The sequence below is a fragment of the Leptinotarsa decemlineata genome, unplaced genomic scaffold (genome assembly GCF_025532065.1).
Source record: "Leptinotarsa decemlineata unplaced genomic scaffold, Ldec_3_MD MMD2_tig00004307_RagTag_RagTag, whole genome shotgun sequence".
Lineage (NCBI taxonomy): Eukaryota > Metazoa > Arthropoda > Insecta > Coleoptera > Chrysomelidae > Leptinotarsa > Leptinotarsa decemlineata.
This window is the reverse complement of record NW_027412606.1, coordinates 15,042,335-15,062,814: the sequence shown is the minus strand read 5'-3', so window position 1 is coordinate 15,062,814 and position 20,480 is coordinate 15,042,335. Positions and strand designations below refer to the sequence as shown.

General features: G+C 35.3%; 2 protein-coding genes across 7 annotated transcripts in view; one reads left to right on the top strand and one right to left on the bottom strand.

Annotated features, from left to right (window-relative positions):
• Positions 1–20,480, top strand: part of LOC111516774 (zinc transporter ZIP11) — a 409,569-nt gene that overhangs the window by 197,526 nt on the left and 191,563 nt on the right. The gene's annotated exons all lie outside the window — the stretch shown is intronic.
• The window catches only part of LOC111513185 (excitatory amino acid transporter 1), a 59,247-nt gene that overhangs the window by 20,667 nt on the left and 18,100 nt on the right, over positions 1–20,480 (bottom strand). For 2 of the 4 annotated variants that reach the window (XM_074179036.1, XM_074179037.1), the window contains exons 2-3: positions 3,802–4,294; positions 260–302 (exon numbers count right to left, since the gene is read on the bottom strand). In XM_074179036.1, the coding sequence (XP_074035137.1) occupies positions 260–302; positions 3,802–4,294 (536 nt within the window). Of the gene's footprint in view, positions 1–259; positions 303–3,801; positions 4,295–9,220; positions 9,343–11,874; positions 12,106–20,480 lie in introns of those variants that run through there. The other 2 variants (XM_074179038.1, XM_074179040.1) reach the window with 2 other exon arrangements.

Below are 20,480 nucleotides of genomic sequence, written 5' to 3'. Positions count from 1 at the left end.
GTTTTCGAATAAGAAAGAGAAACCACATTCTCAAGTTGCTGCCATTTAATGATTTTCTTTGAAGCACCGCCATCTTCAGTGCGGAAAAATTATAACCATCTCACATGTTGAAACACGGAATTATTTCTGTTAACTGCTTAGCCTTTGGAGAATTGAAATGTATTCCGAAGTTATCTCTTATATAGTAGAAAGTTTCAGTGCAGTTTCCTGTTCATCAGCTTATTCGGTGGCAGTAAGTATATATTATATAGGGACTTACCTGGAAGATACAAGCTTCAACGATATTCGGGGGAAACATATTCCTGAAATACGAATTAAATGTTAATAGTTCCTTGATAAATGATGAAAACATTAATTATTTAAAGGCCATACTGAATTAGATTCATTCATCGTTATAAAAACAGTGTTGGGAACCTCCGTGAAAACCTTCGTGGGAAGGAAGTAGGTAATTAACAAAATCAATGAAACTTCACAGGGATGTTTAGATGTTTCTGTTAGATACAAACTGAAAGAAATATCTTTTGGAAACAATTATATTTGGATATATGATTATTGAAATACACCAAAAACTTTTACTATCTACTCAGTATTCCAAACAGATACAATTCACAGGAACGCTATACAACGTGGTATACAGGGTGTTTATTAAAGATGCGGCAAACATTTTTAGGGAATATTCTTAAAGATATTTTTTCCTTTGATGATTTTTGATAGGGCGCTTTGTTTCGAAGACACGCAGCGAAAAAGAATTTCGATAATAACGATTTAATACCAAAAATTACATGTAATGTTTCTTAACTTCTCCTCATCGACTCCCGAAGTCTTTCAAAAACACAGTGTAGTACGCCATACTTTTATTTCGGCTACGTTATTAATTTTAAAATTACCAAAATTGTTATTATCCAAATTATTTTTCGCCCCGTATCTTCCAAACAAAGCGCCCTATCAAAAATCATCAAAGGTCAAAATATCCTCAGAATAGTCCAAGAAATAGTCCCTCAATTTTTTGCCACATGTTTACTAAACACCCTATAGAAAACAATCATTCTACTGGTGTACCTCAAAGGTTCCAGCGGAAAATCTGGTCTTCGAGTCATCATCAGAAGAATGAATGTTCTTCATGTAAATGAAATCAATACTCTTTCATATATTACATTGTGTACCGTTACTGTAAATGGTATCTGTTTCAAGTTCATCACGAATGTTTGGATTGCAAACTGAACAGAAAAAAGTGATTTCCGAATAATTCATCCACTTTCACGTTTTTGAAAGTCGTTGTTTCGGATGGACTCCTCTTCAGTTTATACCTGAAAAAAACTTCTGGGTATGATCAACACATATCTTTAAGATATAAAATAATGTTTATCAATATTAAAAATTGTTCATGGATGTTGTTGATTACTTTTTTTCATTCTTTGGAAGTTTTTCACACTTTTTTTAAATTATGAAGAAATAGAAAGCTAAGAATCTATATTCCCTGAAAATGTTCATGCATTCTATATAAACATTTTTGTCAGTTTCAACTATGATAATCAACAATATCTAGTCTGAACACTAAAACGGGCTGCTGTCTCAGTAATACAGGGTGTTTCAAATTCGATCCTCACCATTGGGATCTCGGAAACTATGAGAGATACGAAGATGGTTAAAGTGTGCAAAAGTTGCGCATTTACCTGACTAACTATATGCCGTTGAGAAAGTTCTGAAATTCCGAGTATATTCGGAGATATCCGGAAAAACAGAAATTTCGGAAAATGGTTTTTATTTTTTTTGGCTTTATTTTTCGAAGAATTTGAAAACGAATTGCACTTCCACTTTTTCCCTCTTACATAATGGTGTTTTCAGATTTGCTATCCGACGTTTCGTCTTCCGGCCACCATCATCAACTTTATTTTTTCTTATGGGAGCTAAACTAGATTCTTTATGTTTTGAATGAAACCAAATTTTACCTTTCCAATGATGTAACATAAGTTATCATTTTTTTTCCAAAAATTAGAGATATTGAAAAAAAATATTTATTATCATAATAGGCTTTGACTTTGATGTTTCTGAATTTGACTTTCAGTTGGTAACACTCAATGACATTTTGTTTTCGTACAAGTCATTGAATTTTTGGTGAAAAATGGCTTTCACGAATGTAAAAAAGAAATATGACAAATTTATTACAAATACGATAGAAACAGTGTTAGTACATCGGAAATGTATTTAAACTTGTTTTTCGAAAGACGACAACCACATCGAACTATGTTCAAGTTATTGGCCTCCAATGTCTTGGAGGCCAATTCACAGGTCCAAAACGTGAAATTAGGCGGTCACCAAACGTGTCTTTCAATAAATCTATTGTGGCACGAGCTGTGTGGCATGTTGCACCGTCTTATTGAAACCACATCTCCTGGACATCATGATTATTCAATTCAGGAATGAAAAAGTTAGTAATCATGGCTCTATACCGATCACCATTGACTGTAACGTTCTGGCCACCATCGTTTTTGAAAAAGTACGGACCAATGATTCCACCAGCCCATAAAGCGCACCAAACAGTCAGTTTTTGTGGATGTAACGGTGTTTTGACATACACTTGAGGATTACCTTTACTCCAAATGCGACAGTTTTGTTTGTTGACGTAGCCATTCAACCAGAAGTGCGCTTCATCGCTAAACAAAATTTGCTTATATAAATTGGGAACAACGGTAATCTCGTTTTGGGCCCATTCGACGAATCTACGCCTTACTTGATGATCGTTTGGCTTCAATTCTTGCACGAGTTGGATTTTGTAAGCACGCAAACCAAGATCCTTCCGCAAAATCTTCCATAAAGTGGATGGACACAAATCCAATTTCTGTGCTCGATGGCGGATGGACTCCTTCGGGTCTTTCTCAATGCTACGCTGTACAGCAGCAAGAGCTTCTTCTGTACGCACCGTACGGCATTTCTGGGGATGCGAGTTATCAATAAGAGTAAACGTGGTGCGAAAACGTTCCATGGTTAATCGAATTAACTGCTCTGATGAACGATTTTGTCGACGATAAAATGGACGTAGTGCGCGATACGTTTTCCGCACAGAACCATTATTTTCGAAATAAAATTGCACTATTTGCAAGCGTTGTTCAGGCGTGAGTCTATTCATGATGAATTGCCAAACCAAACTAAGAATAAATCACTTGACAGCTGTTAAATCGGTCGCCATCTTGAAAAGTAATGCCAACTTAAAGTTCTATACCTCTATAAAAAACACCCATTACATCATTGAAAAGGTAAAATCTGGTTCTATTCAAAACAGAAAGAATCCAGTGTAGCTCCCATAATAAAAAATAAAGTTTGATGATGGTGACCGGAAGACGAAACGTCGGATACTAAATCCGAAAACACCATTATATAGCAGGGAAAAAGTGGCAGTGTGAAAGTGCAATTTATTATCAAATCCTTCGAAAAATAAAGCCAGATAAAAAAACATTTTTCGAAATTTCTGTTTTTTTCCGGATATCTCCGGGTATACTCGGAATTTCAGAACTCTTTCAACGGCATACCATATTGTTATTTAGGTAAATGTGAACCTTTACCCCAATTTAATCATCTTCGTATAGTTTACGAGATCCCAATGGTGAGGATCGAATTTTGAACACCTTGTATAAATATTTTTCTCAGTTTTAACTATGAGAATCAGCAATGTCTAGTCTGAACACTAAAAGGGGCTACTGTCTCGGTTATATTTCTTAGAATTCCTCTACTTCTAACATTAGATGCAAATTCAAAGACATTTTATAGCAAACTTATTTTAGTAATTTCAAACTGCTGACTAACCTGACCAAATCCAAAAGGGTATCACTCGTAAGGACATTTCGTGATGCGACCTCCGATTTCATGCTGTCATCTTCTTCGTGTCCTACACCAGGTCTGATAGTAACAACTACTATCATTCCCAAGACAACAGCGGCAAAAGTCGTTGTCAGATAGTAGGCTATGGCTCTCGCAGCAATCTTACTCGATAACGACAAATCTAAGCTAGCTATGGCGGACACCAAAGAAGATATTATTAAAGGCAAAATCAGGGATTTGAGCATCCGCAGGAATACGTCCCCTACGTAGCCTATGTACATAATCTCTCGATCCGTCCAATTGTCTTTTGATGATCTAAGTACGATTCCAACGATTGCTCCCAGAATCACTCCTGTCACTGTGGCTATAGTGAGTGTGTTTTGTTTCAAACACCCGTAGCATTTGTTCCTGTTGGGCCTATCGTCATCATCGACGTCGACCACGTCGAAGTTATGGTGCCGGTGAGCCATGGTCCTATCTGAAAATGATATTAGAATCAAATATAGACCTAGAAGTAGTGACACTGAAAATACGAAAAATACAGAATGTTGTGCAAATACTTCAGCACAATTAGACAATTAGGTACTAGGTTTTTTTTTTCAGAATATTTATCCGTTTTCATGAGTCTACTTTAAATTGTAATATCTCAGTGAATACTCTGAGTGAATAAGCGCTATTTGCAGTGGCGATCCTAAAACTTAAGGGCGGGAGGAGGGCACACCATAACTAGGCGCCAAGATTCACTGAGAAGGCACAGGTATTTGAAGTAATACTGTATTTCCCATTAAAAAAGGAATAATATCACAAAACTCTAATGAATGAAATATTTCAATAATAAACAATGCGCACTATCAAAAAGCCAGCATACACGTTTACTCTCCTCTTGGAGAGTAAACTAACCATACACGTATGGTGCACTGTCCATAAGTCTTTTTTAAGTTTGTACCAAGAAACGTAAAATTTTCTGTAATTTGAAACTGTACAGTCTCGGAAGTCATCTGATAACACAGATTGGCAAGGTCCTTTTAGAATTAGTTGATGCACTATTTCAGGGATCAAAATAGTATTTTTGAATGAAAATGGGTCGACGACAAAATTGAAATATCAATTATAAAATGATCCATGTAAAAACAAAAGGTTTTTTCCACCTTCTCAGTAGACATCTTATCATAATGGTCTTGTTCGTGAGTACTATCACTATTCATTTCCGAGTTAAAATCTGTAAAAAAAATCTGTTTTTCCGTAACCAGCTGTCGCACCCCTACGAACCCCTCAGAAGTTGAAACTTGTGCGTGCTAAGGATCAAAGAGATCTTACCTTTCAACGTGTGATTCCTAACACTTCCGTAAATGTTAAATCAGCAAAACCTAACGAAAAATCGGATTTTGTTCTTACTTTATAGGTTTGCCACGGGCGCTATGAGAACCACCCCAACAGCCGCATTAGAATTCTTGCAGAACCTAACGCAACTACATCTACATATTCAAGGGGAAGCCAGGTCAGTCATCAGTAGACTGACCAGAGGGCAAATGCCTATAAGCATGCTGCACGGTAAGAGGTACAACGAGCTAAACAAAGAGTTGGAAAACGACCCCATAATGGGAATGCAATCGGATGAGATGCTTCCCCAGTATAGCTTCGGAAAAAACTTCAAAACAATTATAACAGGCAGAGACGCATGGACGGAAGGACCTCCAATAAATGCAGAGATTGCCTGTTACACAGACGGCTCAAAAACTGAAGAAAGTGTAAGAGCAAGAATCTATATAACTAAACCAAAGACAAAAGTCTCACTAAGCTTAGGTAAAAAAGTGACGATATTCCAGGCAGAAACAGCAGCAATACGTCACTGCGCAGAAGAGTTACTAAGGCAAGAGTTTAATATACTCTGCAATATACTCTGATAGCCAAGCAGCTATAAAAGCAATTAGCTCCATGCAGGTCAATTCCAAACTGGTCTGGAACTGCCTAGAAAAGCTACAAGAACTAGGTAGTCAAAACAGACTGTATCCTGTGTGGCCTGGGTACCAGGCCACATAGGATACAAGGGCAACGATGAGGCTGATTCATTCGAAAACATGTGTGTCTTATTTCTCATACCATAAGCATATTGTCTCGGTCTTACATTCAACCACAGTAATTACTGATGTATCCGATAATGAAAATAATAAATGAAACAAAAAAAGTATTCAAAATGTTAATTCATCAATGAATACCCATAATCGATTTGAATATTTGTAGAAAATAATTATATGTAAGCACACTTGCTTTTTTTAATGGCAGGACGGTAGCCTGGTGGGTAGACGTGGGTGATCAGCTCGATTCAGTCAATCGACCGCTGTGCGAACCGGTGGTTCGAACCTCAGGCCGGACGATCGATTTTCATTTTCTATCGTCCATCCCGTGTTAGGAATCACACGTTGGAAGGTAAGATCTCGTTGGTCCTCAGCTCGTACAAGTTTCAACTTTTGCAAGTTGTCGTTCGTAGGGGGGCGACAACTGGTTAACGAAAAAACATATTTTAACAGATCTTCCAGTATCATTGACTGAATAAAATGGAATCGTCAACTACATTTGACTTTTTTCTACGAATGAAATGTCATGAGTATTCTAAAACAAATGTTATTATACGAGCCATAAGCATTCACATGTTCTGTGATTTCACCATCTAACTGCTTGGTGCCGTTCATTTTCGTATTCATAGGATGAATAACAAAGTTTATTTCACCTTTAATCACAAAATGATAATTGCTTCTGGCATGTACTGCATTTACATAAAAGTGTTTGTAAGAAACTTCAAATCTTGATACCACATTTTTTGAAAAATATAGTGATGGACGACTGGTTCGTCCATATTCAATCAGTTGTATTATAGTCACGATAGTAACAACTGAAATAATAGAAGTGGAAAATAAATGTGATTTGTTTTGACACATTTACCAAGAGCGTGAGGAAAGATGGAATTGACAGCCTAATTCTGAGAGATAAAATCTGTAACATCGTAAAACGATAAAATGGGATCATATATTTCATTAACAACGATATGTTCATGAACAAATCAACGAAACAATAAATTTGTTTCGGAATTCAGTGATAACAGCTATTTGTACAGGTTTAAGAAGTGAGGCAAGCTCAGATTAGGATATCAAAAACCTGCTGCGATTGATGTTTACAGTTCTACTTTAGTCCAAATTTCCATTGTAAATTTTAATGGTTGATAAAAGCGTTTTCCATTGTCGTTATTTCAATTACTACTTTCAATAATAATGTTCAATATAAGTAAAGGAATTGAAATTCTCAGTGTCAAAATTTGTCAAGCGAAGGTTTTCCTTTTCTCACAGTAACTAACATCTTGAATGTGAAAGTGAATTTGAAAGATAATAAAGAATTATTACTTTATTACTCTTTTTTTTTTTAAATCTCGTTACTCGTTCATATTAGATTGCAATAGGTCGTTAACGTCAAGTTATTAAATCGTTTGCAACTTGGAATGTGTTGCATAAGAACGAGTCATTGCACCTTACGTACCGAGAACCTTGACACTAATAAGACAATTGCTAATACAGACGGCTCAAAAACCAAAGAAGGCTCACAGTGTGGAGTGTGCTCCAGATCACTAAGCCTAAGAATTAAGTGGGGAATGGGAAGAAATACCAGTGTGGTCCAAACAGAACTGGCTGATATCTCAATTGCCACAAAAGAAATAACCAAGAAAGGAATTTCTGGCAACATAACAATCTGCACGGATAGCAGACAAGCCCTATTAGCCTTGAACAGACAACGTATAGGCTAGTACTTGAGTGTTACCAAGATTTAGCCAAAGCCTCGGTAGATGATAACATTATCCTGAGGTGGGTTAAAGGGCATGACAGGAGTAAAGGTAATCGCATTGCCGACTCTCTAGCTAAGGAAGCGGCTGGACCAAGAATTTTAGGACCCAGTAGCACCTACGGCTTGATGATTGCGACAATCGCGAAACTCGTCAAAGGATGTAATCTTGCCAGGATCACTTTAGGCGACCCTGGGAAGCTGGCGCCTTATAGTAGGATTTCTGACTGGCCACTGTCAACTATGGAAACACCTCCATAATATGGGGCTAGTGGACACATCTCTATGCAGGATGTGTGAACAGGAAGATGAGATTGTCAGGCATGTCCTGTGCGAGTGCCCGGAGTTATCGTCAATAAGAGAGTGTGTTGTTCGACGAGTCTTGGCCTACACCTGCCAAAATAAAGGAGATGTCTCCAAGTGACCTGTCCACCTTCCTGGAAAGGACAGGATGGACGATGATCTAGGAGGACAACTCCTCTGGAGGATGAACAATGGGTCACATGTGGCCTAAGTGCTGTGGGCTTACACTCACCCTCCCTACTCTACAGACACAGAAGATAATTGCTATCCTCAAAATCTCATGGGCTGAAGATAGCGACCTGGAAAGTCTTCAACATGTTGATCAACCGAAGATGGAGACTGATCTGAAAATCTGTCACCAAATTCATATTTGATTTGTGCAAAATGCTGAGGAAATAACTGTATTGTTTTACATAAATGGGGGGCTGAAGATAACATAATGACCAATTCATTTGAATTAATAATTTTCCAAACTCCGGCCAATACAACTGAAGAACAGATGCAATCGTGTTAGATAGCCGATTAGTTTGTATGATGAGTGGTCTTTCAGGCCAGATGGTAAGAGTACGGCTCTGCCGAACTCTAAAAATCTGATTCGGTCCCCAGTGGATCAGGCACAAAGTATGTGCTCTGCTGTTTAATCATTTTACGAACAGAGGCGACACACACTGTCCAATAGTCCGAGTCTCTGCATATGGTGATTCAAATGACCGTGACCTGTAAGAAGTCCTATTAGACATCGTAGTTCAACCCTATTGTAGTCCAACAACTGTTTGGTATCAAGATTCGAAGGGTGAATAAACGCCTTGGAGTGAGCCAATCCTGGAAGATTCTGCAAGAAGTCCATAAATTTTCTTGCCATCCAGGTGTTCAATGTTTGTTTGGCAAAGCCTAAAGTGATGTCAATGACAGGTTCTGGTCCGATGAAGCTGCTTGCAACACCCTCCTTTGCAAGGGAGTCAGCAGCCTCATTGCCTTCCAGGCCAGTAAGGCCGGGAATCCAGACCAGAGACAATCTGTTAAGTCTTCGTAATGAGGAGAGTCGTTTTTAGCAATTTGCTGGATCAAAGCTAACAACATTATGAAAAAGACCCGAGTTGTTATGTTGAATCAAATTTCAAAATAAAGGATTCAAGATAGTATTAAAAAATGTTCGTTCATAGAACCTCAACTGCTCTCAACACACTTTGGATTTACACGTATTGAAATTCCATATTTCATAATTTCTAGTCAATTGAAAAACAGTAACAATTACACTAATTGTTTAACTTACTTTTTCATAAACAAACAGCTGCGGGCGTACCCTACACTAATTTCGCGATTGATCTGTAAGCACCAACAACAACAATTATTCGATCGATAAGTTCATGAAACTACCATACTGGTGAAAGTACTAAGTAAGGCAATCCGATTAAAATTGTTCGATTGAATCTTGGGACAAGGTTTAGTGAAGGCGTATGTATATAAACATTGCACAATTCAGATAAGGTTGATATACCCGATGGAAAATTATAATACTTTCCAAAATTATGTTACGTGTTATACCAAACTGTTATCGACCACTCAGTTGTCACAATTTATTGTCAATCTTCAGCTCAAGTAATATCAGATAAGAAATAAACGTGTCATAAAATGTTTTCAAATCCATTTGCAGATTAGAGTTCCATGATTCTTATTATTTAGAATCCTCTCGAAAACTCTAAAGAGGACCCTATAAGTACATTTTGTAATGTCAGAAGAGGATCCCTATTCCCGAATAGGTTTAGGAATTGTCTGCCTCATCAGGGCCAAAACTTCTTCGGTATAACTTGATGTATGTTGAGAATCTTAAAGAATTGCCCTTTACTCTCATTGATAATTTCTACGTTTTTATCATTGATTGTTAGAGGGTGAGAAGGTATTTCTGAAAATCTTCTATAATGAAATTCACGAGAGGTAGTGTCCCTATTCAGATAGCACGGACTTTATATTTACGAGGGATCTCAAAATAAACTTAATCCTCCAAAGAAATCCTGATAGAGATGAAGTCTGAATTGGATACACTAACAGTAGTTGGTACTTATAACAAGGCGGATGGTAGTACAGTTTCTTTTAGGAGCAGGTTTTGGTTCTTTTGTAATTGGTAAGAAAATTATTGAATATACGAGTGACTATTATTGGAGTTGTATCCCGACACCAAACCGTGTTTCGATCATCAAGTGATCATCTCCAAGAGAAAGATTAAACTAAATATACGTACACTGTTATTCTTATTTGTACCATAGATACCTTTTCTAGGTGGCTATGTTGATTGTTGAGTGTCACCCAGTTTAAGGAGAAACTGAGAACCATCAAAAACACGTATCAACACAGTGAATAAGGTAATAAAATTGGTGTTGAAGATTTACTTTTGTGATTTACTTTACTTTTGTAAAACACTTGACTCACATATAGCGGCTATATTTGGTTTACCTTGGAATGCATTAGATGTACTTCTTGTAGGTATTCCACATAACAAACATTATTTGAGTGAATAATTGAATTATAATGTAGTAGGTGGTGGTGGTGGTGGTGATGGTGATGTAATAACTGAAAAGATCAAACCTTATAGCTGAGTAAAGATTTATGTAAATTCATTTGGTAATAAATTGAAATTTTTTGGATTTAGAATCCTAGGATGTCCTTCAAATTAACACTATCCTGAATTAGATAACATTGAGTCCATACCGGTTTAGATATGAGGAACTATATATAATGACCCAAAAGGCAATTTTGGTGAGATCTCCGAGATATAGTCGATATAGGGTATAGTATTGATAGTGATGATATTGTGAAGGCCAGAAAATCTGAAATTGAAAAATTCAATTTTTAGTTGAACTCAATCTTAACTAAAATCTAATTCAATGTTATTTACTTTATATTGAAAACCTAAACTCCTACCTTTGGTGCAAAAAGACCCTTATAACAGAAACAAACAGGTTAACTATCGGGAACATAAAAATTACACATCACTAACAGAAAATGCTTGGATACCTCCAACAACTTTTCTTTGGATCTTGGCTCGAGTCGCAATCGCTTTTTTCGCGGTTTCAAATAAAGGAACAAATTCAATGAGATATACATATATGGTGAATAAATGTAAAGGAAACATTTTTATGTTGAGGTAACTTCAACTCTCACCATAGATTCCACGAAACTGATCAACACCAAACAAAGGATTTTAGAAGGAGGATTATGGCCCTGATTGATCTAGAAAATGCCACAGAAGGACCCAATGTACAAATGTCTCTAAATAATATAATACTAGCAAGTTTTCTATTTGTAAATCAAATCAGTTAAAGAGTATGTTTTGCAAAAGTGGGTAAAGATTTGTGAACTAAAAGAGAGAAAATTTATCACGTGAGTCAAGTGTATTGAATTGACATTTTCAGATCAGACGATCAGAAGTTTTGGGATTCAGTAACATTGCAGTAGGTATATTGATAAAAATTGTTTCGAGTGGTGAATTTATTTTTCATTCATGATTATAAAATGGTACAATCAGCATTCTTCAATGAATTGAGAGGCTGTGTAAAATATTCAGATCAAAAGAAGATAAAAAACACATCATGTTGAGTGTAATTTGATAACCTCATTTTTTGAATTCAAGCAATTCTGGAGGAAAAATGTTTGGAATTCGAAAAAATAATTTGCAAGTGGTATATATGCTTGAAAATATCGATAATATGGAGGTGACTAGGTATTACATAATGTGAATGGAGAGGCGAAAGTACAATAAAAACATCTGACTTTTCTCAGACGCGAATTTTTCAGTTATGTTATTATATATAAAACTGCCGATTTACTCTATCATTTTTTTGCCAAAACTTCTTGGAGAAAACGCCAAACTCCTCAAGCAGATCTTTGCTCACCATTCTGCACTCCCACAGACATACTAACTATACTCACACTCGTTTCAGTGACCCAGTGTTCTCCTTATAAGAAAGAGTAACTTCAAACCGTCGAATCGGAGGCGTCGAGAATGATAATCTTAGACTCGGACCAGTTCAGAAAATCAAAACAACTGACAGACACCAACACTTTTTAATCCGATGTACCAACTAATATGGGGATCGCACGCACTCACACACTGAAAGATAATATATTGTCTGTTAGATATATCACGCTGGTTTATTGTTTTGAGCGAATCTCAGGCTAACTTTTTTCTTATCGACGATTATCCCGCCAATAAGGATTTCGTATCGCGTTAACTAGTTACAACTTTCGAGTAAACGTTCTTGCAGCTGATCTGATGTATTATGTTTGTCTCTCTCTTTCTGTGCCGGTTCAAGTGGCGGGTTTGGATATCTTTTAGCCCAGTAAGAACAGATGGCAACGTTATATTTTTTAATATTTCACCTTCAGATTTGGTCTTGAAATTAATAGTTGCACAGTGTACTTTTGAAGTAAATCGTGAATTTAATATATCTTCGATTTCCTGTAAATCTTCAGGCGCGTCTATAGGCATGCCTGAAGAAGCTATTGTATAGCGAAACATGTGTTACGGTTTCGTAAACTGTGTAGCGAAAATCTCGCATCAAAGTGTTTCTTTAATATGAACTTGTATTATTCATTGGTTTCTGAAATATTCAACTTATTTCAGTAAATTTGAATTAGAAGAGATAAAATTATGTACAGTTTAAGATCAATACCAGCTTATTGTTCGTAAACAATCAGGCTTATTCTTGAAATCATATTTTTTTTGCGCGTGCACAAACGTCAAGAAAAACCGATAGCCTGAAGTTAGCTTCTTCTTCTTTGATTTATATGGCCGTTGCTCCTCAGTCAAGCGCATTTGGCCAGACCTCTCCTGTCCATAGTGAACAGAAGCATCGTCTGGGTGCGCAGCTGTCTTTCCTTCATTTTTTACTAGGGGGCCGACAGTCTTCTCGATATGACTTTCACAATGACTATTATCGAAATGATGACCTCGTCGAATCCGTCGACATCCAGCCTGGTTACTGGCGTAGAAGCCGCTAGTCCTCTTTCACTTCGATATTTATTCGAAATTGACTTTATTTCTTGAAAAGCACCTCACTTTTGGACTCCACTCTGACCACAACATCCACGTGTCATCTTGAGGACGGTCGTTAGCAAGTCAACATTTCAGTTTTTCAAGACAAGTCACCAACAGATTAAAAGTAAAGACATCTACGTATGTTTGCGTGGAACTGGCAAATGTATTCATGATATTTATTCAAGTGTTTTTGAACCTACAACACGTGTTTTTTATTAGTCCGAATAAAATATATATGAATATACATGAATATATATTTTTCAAATAATATATCGTGATTTGAAGATAATTTCTGTGATTATAAGTGATGAATGTGGTTTTTACAAATTTTTTTGAGTACGTTTGTAGAATTGGAGGTTAGTTGACGGTATGTATTTGTTATTTTCATCATACGTTTTTCCAAATGGATTCAATCTCCAGCGATTCAAATCCAATGTGAATCACTACTTTCGCACAGGTACCGCTCTTAGAACGCCTTAAGGATTTTTCTGTAGTGCTTGAGTTTTGTCCTTAAAAAAAATAAACTAAAATAAAATTTCACGTTATTATTTAATATGTTATGAGTGTGCAAATAAATTAAAAGTTCAATAAAAGATATAAATAATATTAAAAGTCTGGAAAAACTTAATTATCTCAAATATTAAATTGAATTGAATGTTTCGTTCTTAAAGTAATTTGAAATTTCAAATAATAAAATTTATCGTCAGGTTGTTCCATACACAGTACATCATGATGATAGTATCGAAATAAATTTTAATAAATATTTGGAATACATGAATAACTTCGAACGAGTAATCAAATAAATTACAGCGAGAAATAATTGAAAAAAAAATAAGTATAACTTCTTACGTGCGTACATAAGTACAAACACAATCTTCTTTGGTTAATGGCTGACTCTCGATTGAAAACCGCGAGAGCCAAAAACGAGATTGGATATTAAAGTTTGTTTTTGGATGTTATACGATGTGTAGAAACTTTACTGGAGGTTTGTATATTAAATGAAAAAGAGAAAGAGAGAGTTGTCGCCCCCATACGAACGACAACTCTCAGAAGTTGAGAAACTTGTGGGAGCTAAGGACTAACGAGGTCTTACTTTTTAACGTGTGATTCCTAACACTATATACTTTTTATTTTTGAAATTGTTAATTTAATATTGTTTGTCAACAAACATGCCGATTTTCATTTAAAATACTGCTCATATAATTTCATTATAAAATTATGAATGCTTGTACTCCGTAATTGAAAACTTATGAAACATAATACGTACCCTATATTTTATCTATGAGTGTTCCCATTTTGTGTCCAGTTTGTTTATCACACTGGCCTAGATTACTGAATTTACGATTATGAAATGTAACGTTTTAAATCAGTCATGGTCATCATATAGGGAGTGAAATAAATTTAAACGTACCCATATGTATGAAATATTTTCTGCTCCTGAATAAATAAATGGAATGAGACCTTTACTATCTGCATAGTAAAACTTATTCTTTGTGTGTGGATTATTTGTTTCAGGCACCGAACATGACAACATGAAATGAAATGATATTCTAGGAAGTAATGGCACGATAAAATACTATAAATATCAATTCCGCTACCTTCGCAAAACTTATGTACGTTCACCCTTTGATAAATCAACGAACATAGGATTTTGTGTCCACGATTCATTAGTTTTGTACAATTACAATATACAATATGTGTTTAAAGGTAGGTGATTTGTGAACAAAAACGTGTTCTGTTCCAGTAAAGAAAAACAACTCATGTTTCCCCTGCTCAAAGATTCAGGTCGGTCATAATTCAAAGTCAGTTCAGCAGCATGGCAAATGTTAATATATGAATTCAATCTGGAAAATGGATGTTGCCAAACTCCTGAATATCACCTAAAATTGAAAATTTCAAAATAGTTCAATGAAATGCATTTTTTGACACAAATTATTGAAGTTGACCCAAATCATTGATATGCCTCTCAAGAAGGAGCAACTGCTTTTAACTTCATCTTATGTTCCAATAACTCGAATTGTACTCAAAAGATTGATCAATATGTGAAGGATATGGAATTCAGGTTTTGTTTGCTGATGCCAAGGGCTCATCCCTTGAGTTTTTTTCGAGACAAATCGGCTTGTATTCGGTTAGGTTCAGAAGGTTAGGTGTACCCGTAAGATAAGCAAACAATACCCATCTCAGATTTAGTTTTTATTCAATGGTTTGTACAAAAATAATAAATATTCAATAATTAATGAACATCCATAGTAATTTCACAAACTACATCCAACGATTTGACCTTAACAAACTTTATTTTCAAAAATATCACATGTTTCGCTATCACAGTTTCCTAATTCTTTACTCTAATTTTCACATACCCCACGTAATCACCAGTGAGAACATACCTACTTACTCAATGGACGGATAAAGCATTCAACGACATGTGCGAGTAATAAAATTGTTTTATCAAAATGGGTGTTTTGTTCAGGCAACGTACCGCGCACTTCGCCCATTTTACGGTCGCCATAATCGTCTTACTAAGAGGACTATTCGCAATGTAGCCGATAAATTTGAGTACACTGGTTCAGTAAACGATCGACCAACACCCGACCAATAGGCCTTTCAAACGAATAGATGAGTTTTAATTTAACAATGGGAAGCACTTAATGAAATAACCTATATATGGGTGTATATTGCTTCTGGGTTTGTTAGCAACTACAGTTGTCTTGCATGACAGTTTCCTAGTGTACTGATGGTAAAAGGATTTTGATGAATATCAAAAATAGTGGTTTTCAATCAACCTTCCCTGTTATTTTTCTAAAGTCAGCCCCAACCCTGAGATTCAATTATATCTCCCGAGAATGTTGACCGTGAAAGATCTGTTGATAAATTTCAAACGCCTTTCAAGGAATATTAACGACAACCCCCGTTATTCATCTTTATAAACAGAGTAGCCCTTTATACATCCAATTATGTGAATATCAAAAGTTCCAATTTTTTGCCTAAAAATGGTATTTTAAATGTCGTTTAATCTTCCTCTTGAAGATGATCACTTGGTGATTAAGAGGAAGATGATCACGTGTCTAGGTGTTAAAATAACGGTTTAGTGTTGGGAAAAAACTCCAGTAATATTCATTACTAATCTGTTCCAAACCGTGCATCACAAGTACAAAATATTCAGAGTACTTACTTTTAAAATATTGAGAATGATATCGAATATATGAGAAAGAGAAAATCGATGAGTATGAAATTCCAGAGTATAGAAATGGTAGTTTGTAAAATAAACAAATTATTGTAAGATGAAATTGAGATTGATAATATTGAAAATAGGTTACAATTTGATCAGTCGTTTGAAAACCCACTCTTGTCGTTATTTCGATTATTTTCTATGATATAATACAGAACTTTATCTGTTTCAATAAGACTCCAATCTGTTCCGGCTTAAGAAAGCATTGCAAACCTGATGGAAAGTTCTCGTTATCAAAATTTGTGATATTTTGTGGGCTAGTTTTTCAATTAAATTACCTTTACCCTCTAGCTGGAGTGGACACAACCCTTAAAATGTTGAGTGAAAAGGGGGTTGAGAGATGATCATATTGAAGGTCATTCAACTACTTTTTTGAAAATACCACTTACTTGTCATTTATTGTTAGTAGTTCGCGCGAAATATGGTAAAAACTATTAATAAGTTTAGGCATCAATAATACTTCATACTATTTTCATGAATTGAAATGAAAAGTCAGAAGTTATATTATATAATAGTGGATATTTATATTTTTATATTTTACTATTAATGTCCATGCGGTTTCCCTTATTGACTTGTTTTATGAGTTTTATGTTCTCTGGTGGGGGAAAGTTATGTTTGTTTTTTATGGCGTGTGTTGCAAGGTTTGATTTATATACATAAACCCAATAGTATATAAATCAAACCTCGCAACACATGCCATAAAAAACAAACATAACTTTCCCCTACCAGAGAACATAAAACTCATAAAACAAGTCAATAAGGGAAACCGCATAGACATTTGAGAAAACTTAAACATCCATAAATTTAACAGTCAAAAATCACTTATCGAGAAACAAGTACAGATCAAAACACAACAAGACCTAACTTTCAATATATTAAACAAATCAATACACACTCCTAGAAACAATAAACCTAGAGAAGATCCAACACAAAGAATAGTTCCTGATGTAATCCAAATGCAGGCAAATTTACCTAAAGAAACAGAAGTACCTGTATTGAGGCGTTCGGACCATATAAAAGGATACACACAGGATGACGCGATCAGATAGAATAGTGCCTAGAGGATGACAGCACGACCAGCTGTCGAAAGCGCTCACAGATAATCGAATAGAAGTTACAGAGCTTCAAATCCTTTTTATAAATTACATCAATATTAAAATACTGAAAATAAAGGAAAAATCAGTTGCATCATAAAAAAAATATTTTTATATATATTTCACTTTCAATGCCCAACAAAATATAAAAGAAGCATAATATTCCTTTGAAAATTATTGTTAGAAAGAATTTTATTCACCTCAACTATAGTTCTTGTATGGTAGTGATAAGTTACAAGTTAGTTGAAGAGTTGTCAGAAAATAAAGAAATAAACGTCAATCACTAATTTGACCGTTCTTACTTTTTTACAATTCACTTGTTGAATAGAATCCACGTACCGTATGCATTCTTGACTTTTCTGTTGAATTATTCTTCATTACTCCGAGACCATTTTGTGGTTGCAAAAAAAAACTTTACTGAAAAATTAGTTCCGCGAGTTGGACATTGTGCATTATGTGCATTAATCAAATTGTTTTTAACAATGGTGTCTACACTTCAACAAAATGTGCAATAAGAACGGTAAGAATTCTCAAAGGAATATATTCCAACAGTAATTCAAATCATAAATGCCCTGGAATTGGTTGATAAGTTTGATGAAACTGGTTCTGTTGCTAACAATGAAGAAATTATCGCCATATTTTGGATGAAGCAGCGCAAATTGAAATTTCAGACACCTTTTCCGCAGAATTCAATTTCGACGTTATAAAATAAAAATCCTTCAATAGTTTTATACGACGACGATTTTGACAGAAGAATTCAATATTGGTAATTAATCTATCGCTACTGTAGCGATGAAATTCTGCAACTTTCCAGGGAAGGTCATGCATAGTGATCCAGAGAAAGTGAATGTTTGAGCTGGTATTTCCAGGAATACTATTATTGGAACCTTATTCATTGAGGAAAATCTGACCGGTGATCCCTAGTAAAATCTGTGTGAAGTAATAACCACCACTTGATAACAACTAGTTTGGAAAATCAAATTGATGAGGCTGGCAACATGATTTTGCAAGACGATCTTATTCACTTCATGGAGCTCTACCACACTAATTTCTTCCAGTTTAATAGTGGCTAAATGGATTTCCTGGTAGATGGATTGGTCGAAGAGAAGCAATATAATAGCCATCTCACAACTCATCGTCTTAGTATATCTAAAATTGATTGTTTATGAAACACAGCCTCGAAATTTGTTAGAGAAGAATAACAGCTGCGTGTAGAGAACATCTTGTAGAAATTTTTTCGGAATGTTGTAGTGACAATGTTTTGTAAAACACTTAATTTTCTTCACGGTTTTATTTGATTCCTCCAAAAATACTTTGGAATGAGGTACCATCCAACACCCTTTTCCACATAAGATTTTAGGGATTGTATGCCCACCTGCTAGAAGGCTCATGTTATTTTTTTTTGAAAACTAGCTACCAAAAAGTCCACTTTGAAAATTAGTAGAGTAATATGTTTTTGCATATTTATAGACTTTCAATAAAGGCCGAAATATAGACGATGGTATGTTTTCAAGTTGACATTCTGTTTATAATTGATTTATGATGTTGAACATTGGTTCATAATTTTTGGCATCACTTTTTTAGTGGCACTGAGAGAAAAAAATTGATTGGACTGAATCGAACAGTATGAGCAATCTGTTGAAAACAGTTTTTCCATACCATAACAAAAATACTGTCTCTTGACGCGCCGTCTGAAATGCTAACTCGGTTAGCGAAACACGCGTTGAGAGACAGTATTTTTTTTCTGGTAAGGAAAAAATGTTCTCAATATATCAATTTTATGCCAGAGGTTCTACTTCTACCTATTATGTCATGGTATAATCAACTCTGATCTCCTTATGAATTCAACAGCATGTTGTGAGACATTTTGTTGGCTAATTTTCAAAAAACAACATGAGCCTTCTTTCTAGCAGGTGTGGATATAATCTCTAAAAATCTTATGTGAGGAAGGATGTTGAATGATACCTCATTCCAAAGTACTTTTTGAGGAATCAAATAAAAGCATGAAGAAAATTGAGTTTTCTACAATAAAACATAAAAAAATAATAGAAGATAATTTATCTTATTGAATGTTCCAAATTTTGTCTTTTATTTTCTAAACAGTGTGTAGAGTCACTCCAACATTCCGAAAAAATTTCTACTTGAAGTTCTCTACATGCAGCTGTTATTCTTCTCTTCCAAATTTCGAGACCGCATTTCATAAACAATTAATTTTAGATACACTAGGATGATGAGTCGTGTGATGGGTATTATATTGTTCCTCTTCGACCAATTCATCTGTCAGGAAATCCATTCAACCACTATTAACAGGAAGAAATTGAATCATCTGAAGGAACAATTTGTTCAGGCCAGTCTCAACTCCCTACACTGTCCGACAGGTGTCAGTGCAGGATTCTTCACTGAAGTTATTTCTGCCTATGCTGTTGGCGATACAACTGCCGCAATATATTTTCAATTATTGGAACAGCATTGTTTCGGGGGCTCAGTGAGCTATAAATGTCATGATTTTGGTGGTGAACAAGAGATTAGGGAATCAATCCCCCTGGTGAAACATTTTTAGAAAGTATACCCGAAAGTATACTCGTAATACATTCTGTAAATTATAGTACGCTTTGATGTTATCAATGTTAATCTTTCAATGCAAATCTATATAACATCCTTCATTCAATAAGAGATTGTAATTGTTTTACAAATTTTACCTGTTATCTCAAAATCTATCTGATGTTCATTCACATGCTCATTTACTATTAACCAATCAAGTGAAGTAAACCTACTATTGTATATAAGAATTGTAGTCTGTACCATTTATCACTACTGATGAAGCTACAGTGTTAGCGAAACACGTCTAGAAATGAAACTCTTAGAATAATCGAAAATCTTTTCTTATTGTACATCTACAACATAAAATGAATCTACATACACATATTCAGCCTCCGAAAATATAGCGGTACTGAGAAACAGTGATGAATAGGTAATTTTCATATGTATACGTTCCCTTTTTATCCCTAGGGGGTCGCCCCAGTTGTAATATTTGAAAATCATTTCATAGTGTGCATCTAAGACCTAAGAAGCACCTATATACCAAATTTTAGCTTCCTAGGACGGAGAAACAGAGATAAATGAGAGAGTGTTCAGTGAGTTTCGCATTTATTTTAAGTATAGATAGAAGATAGAT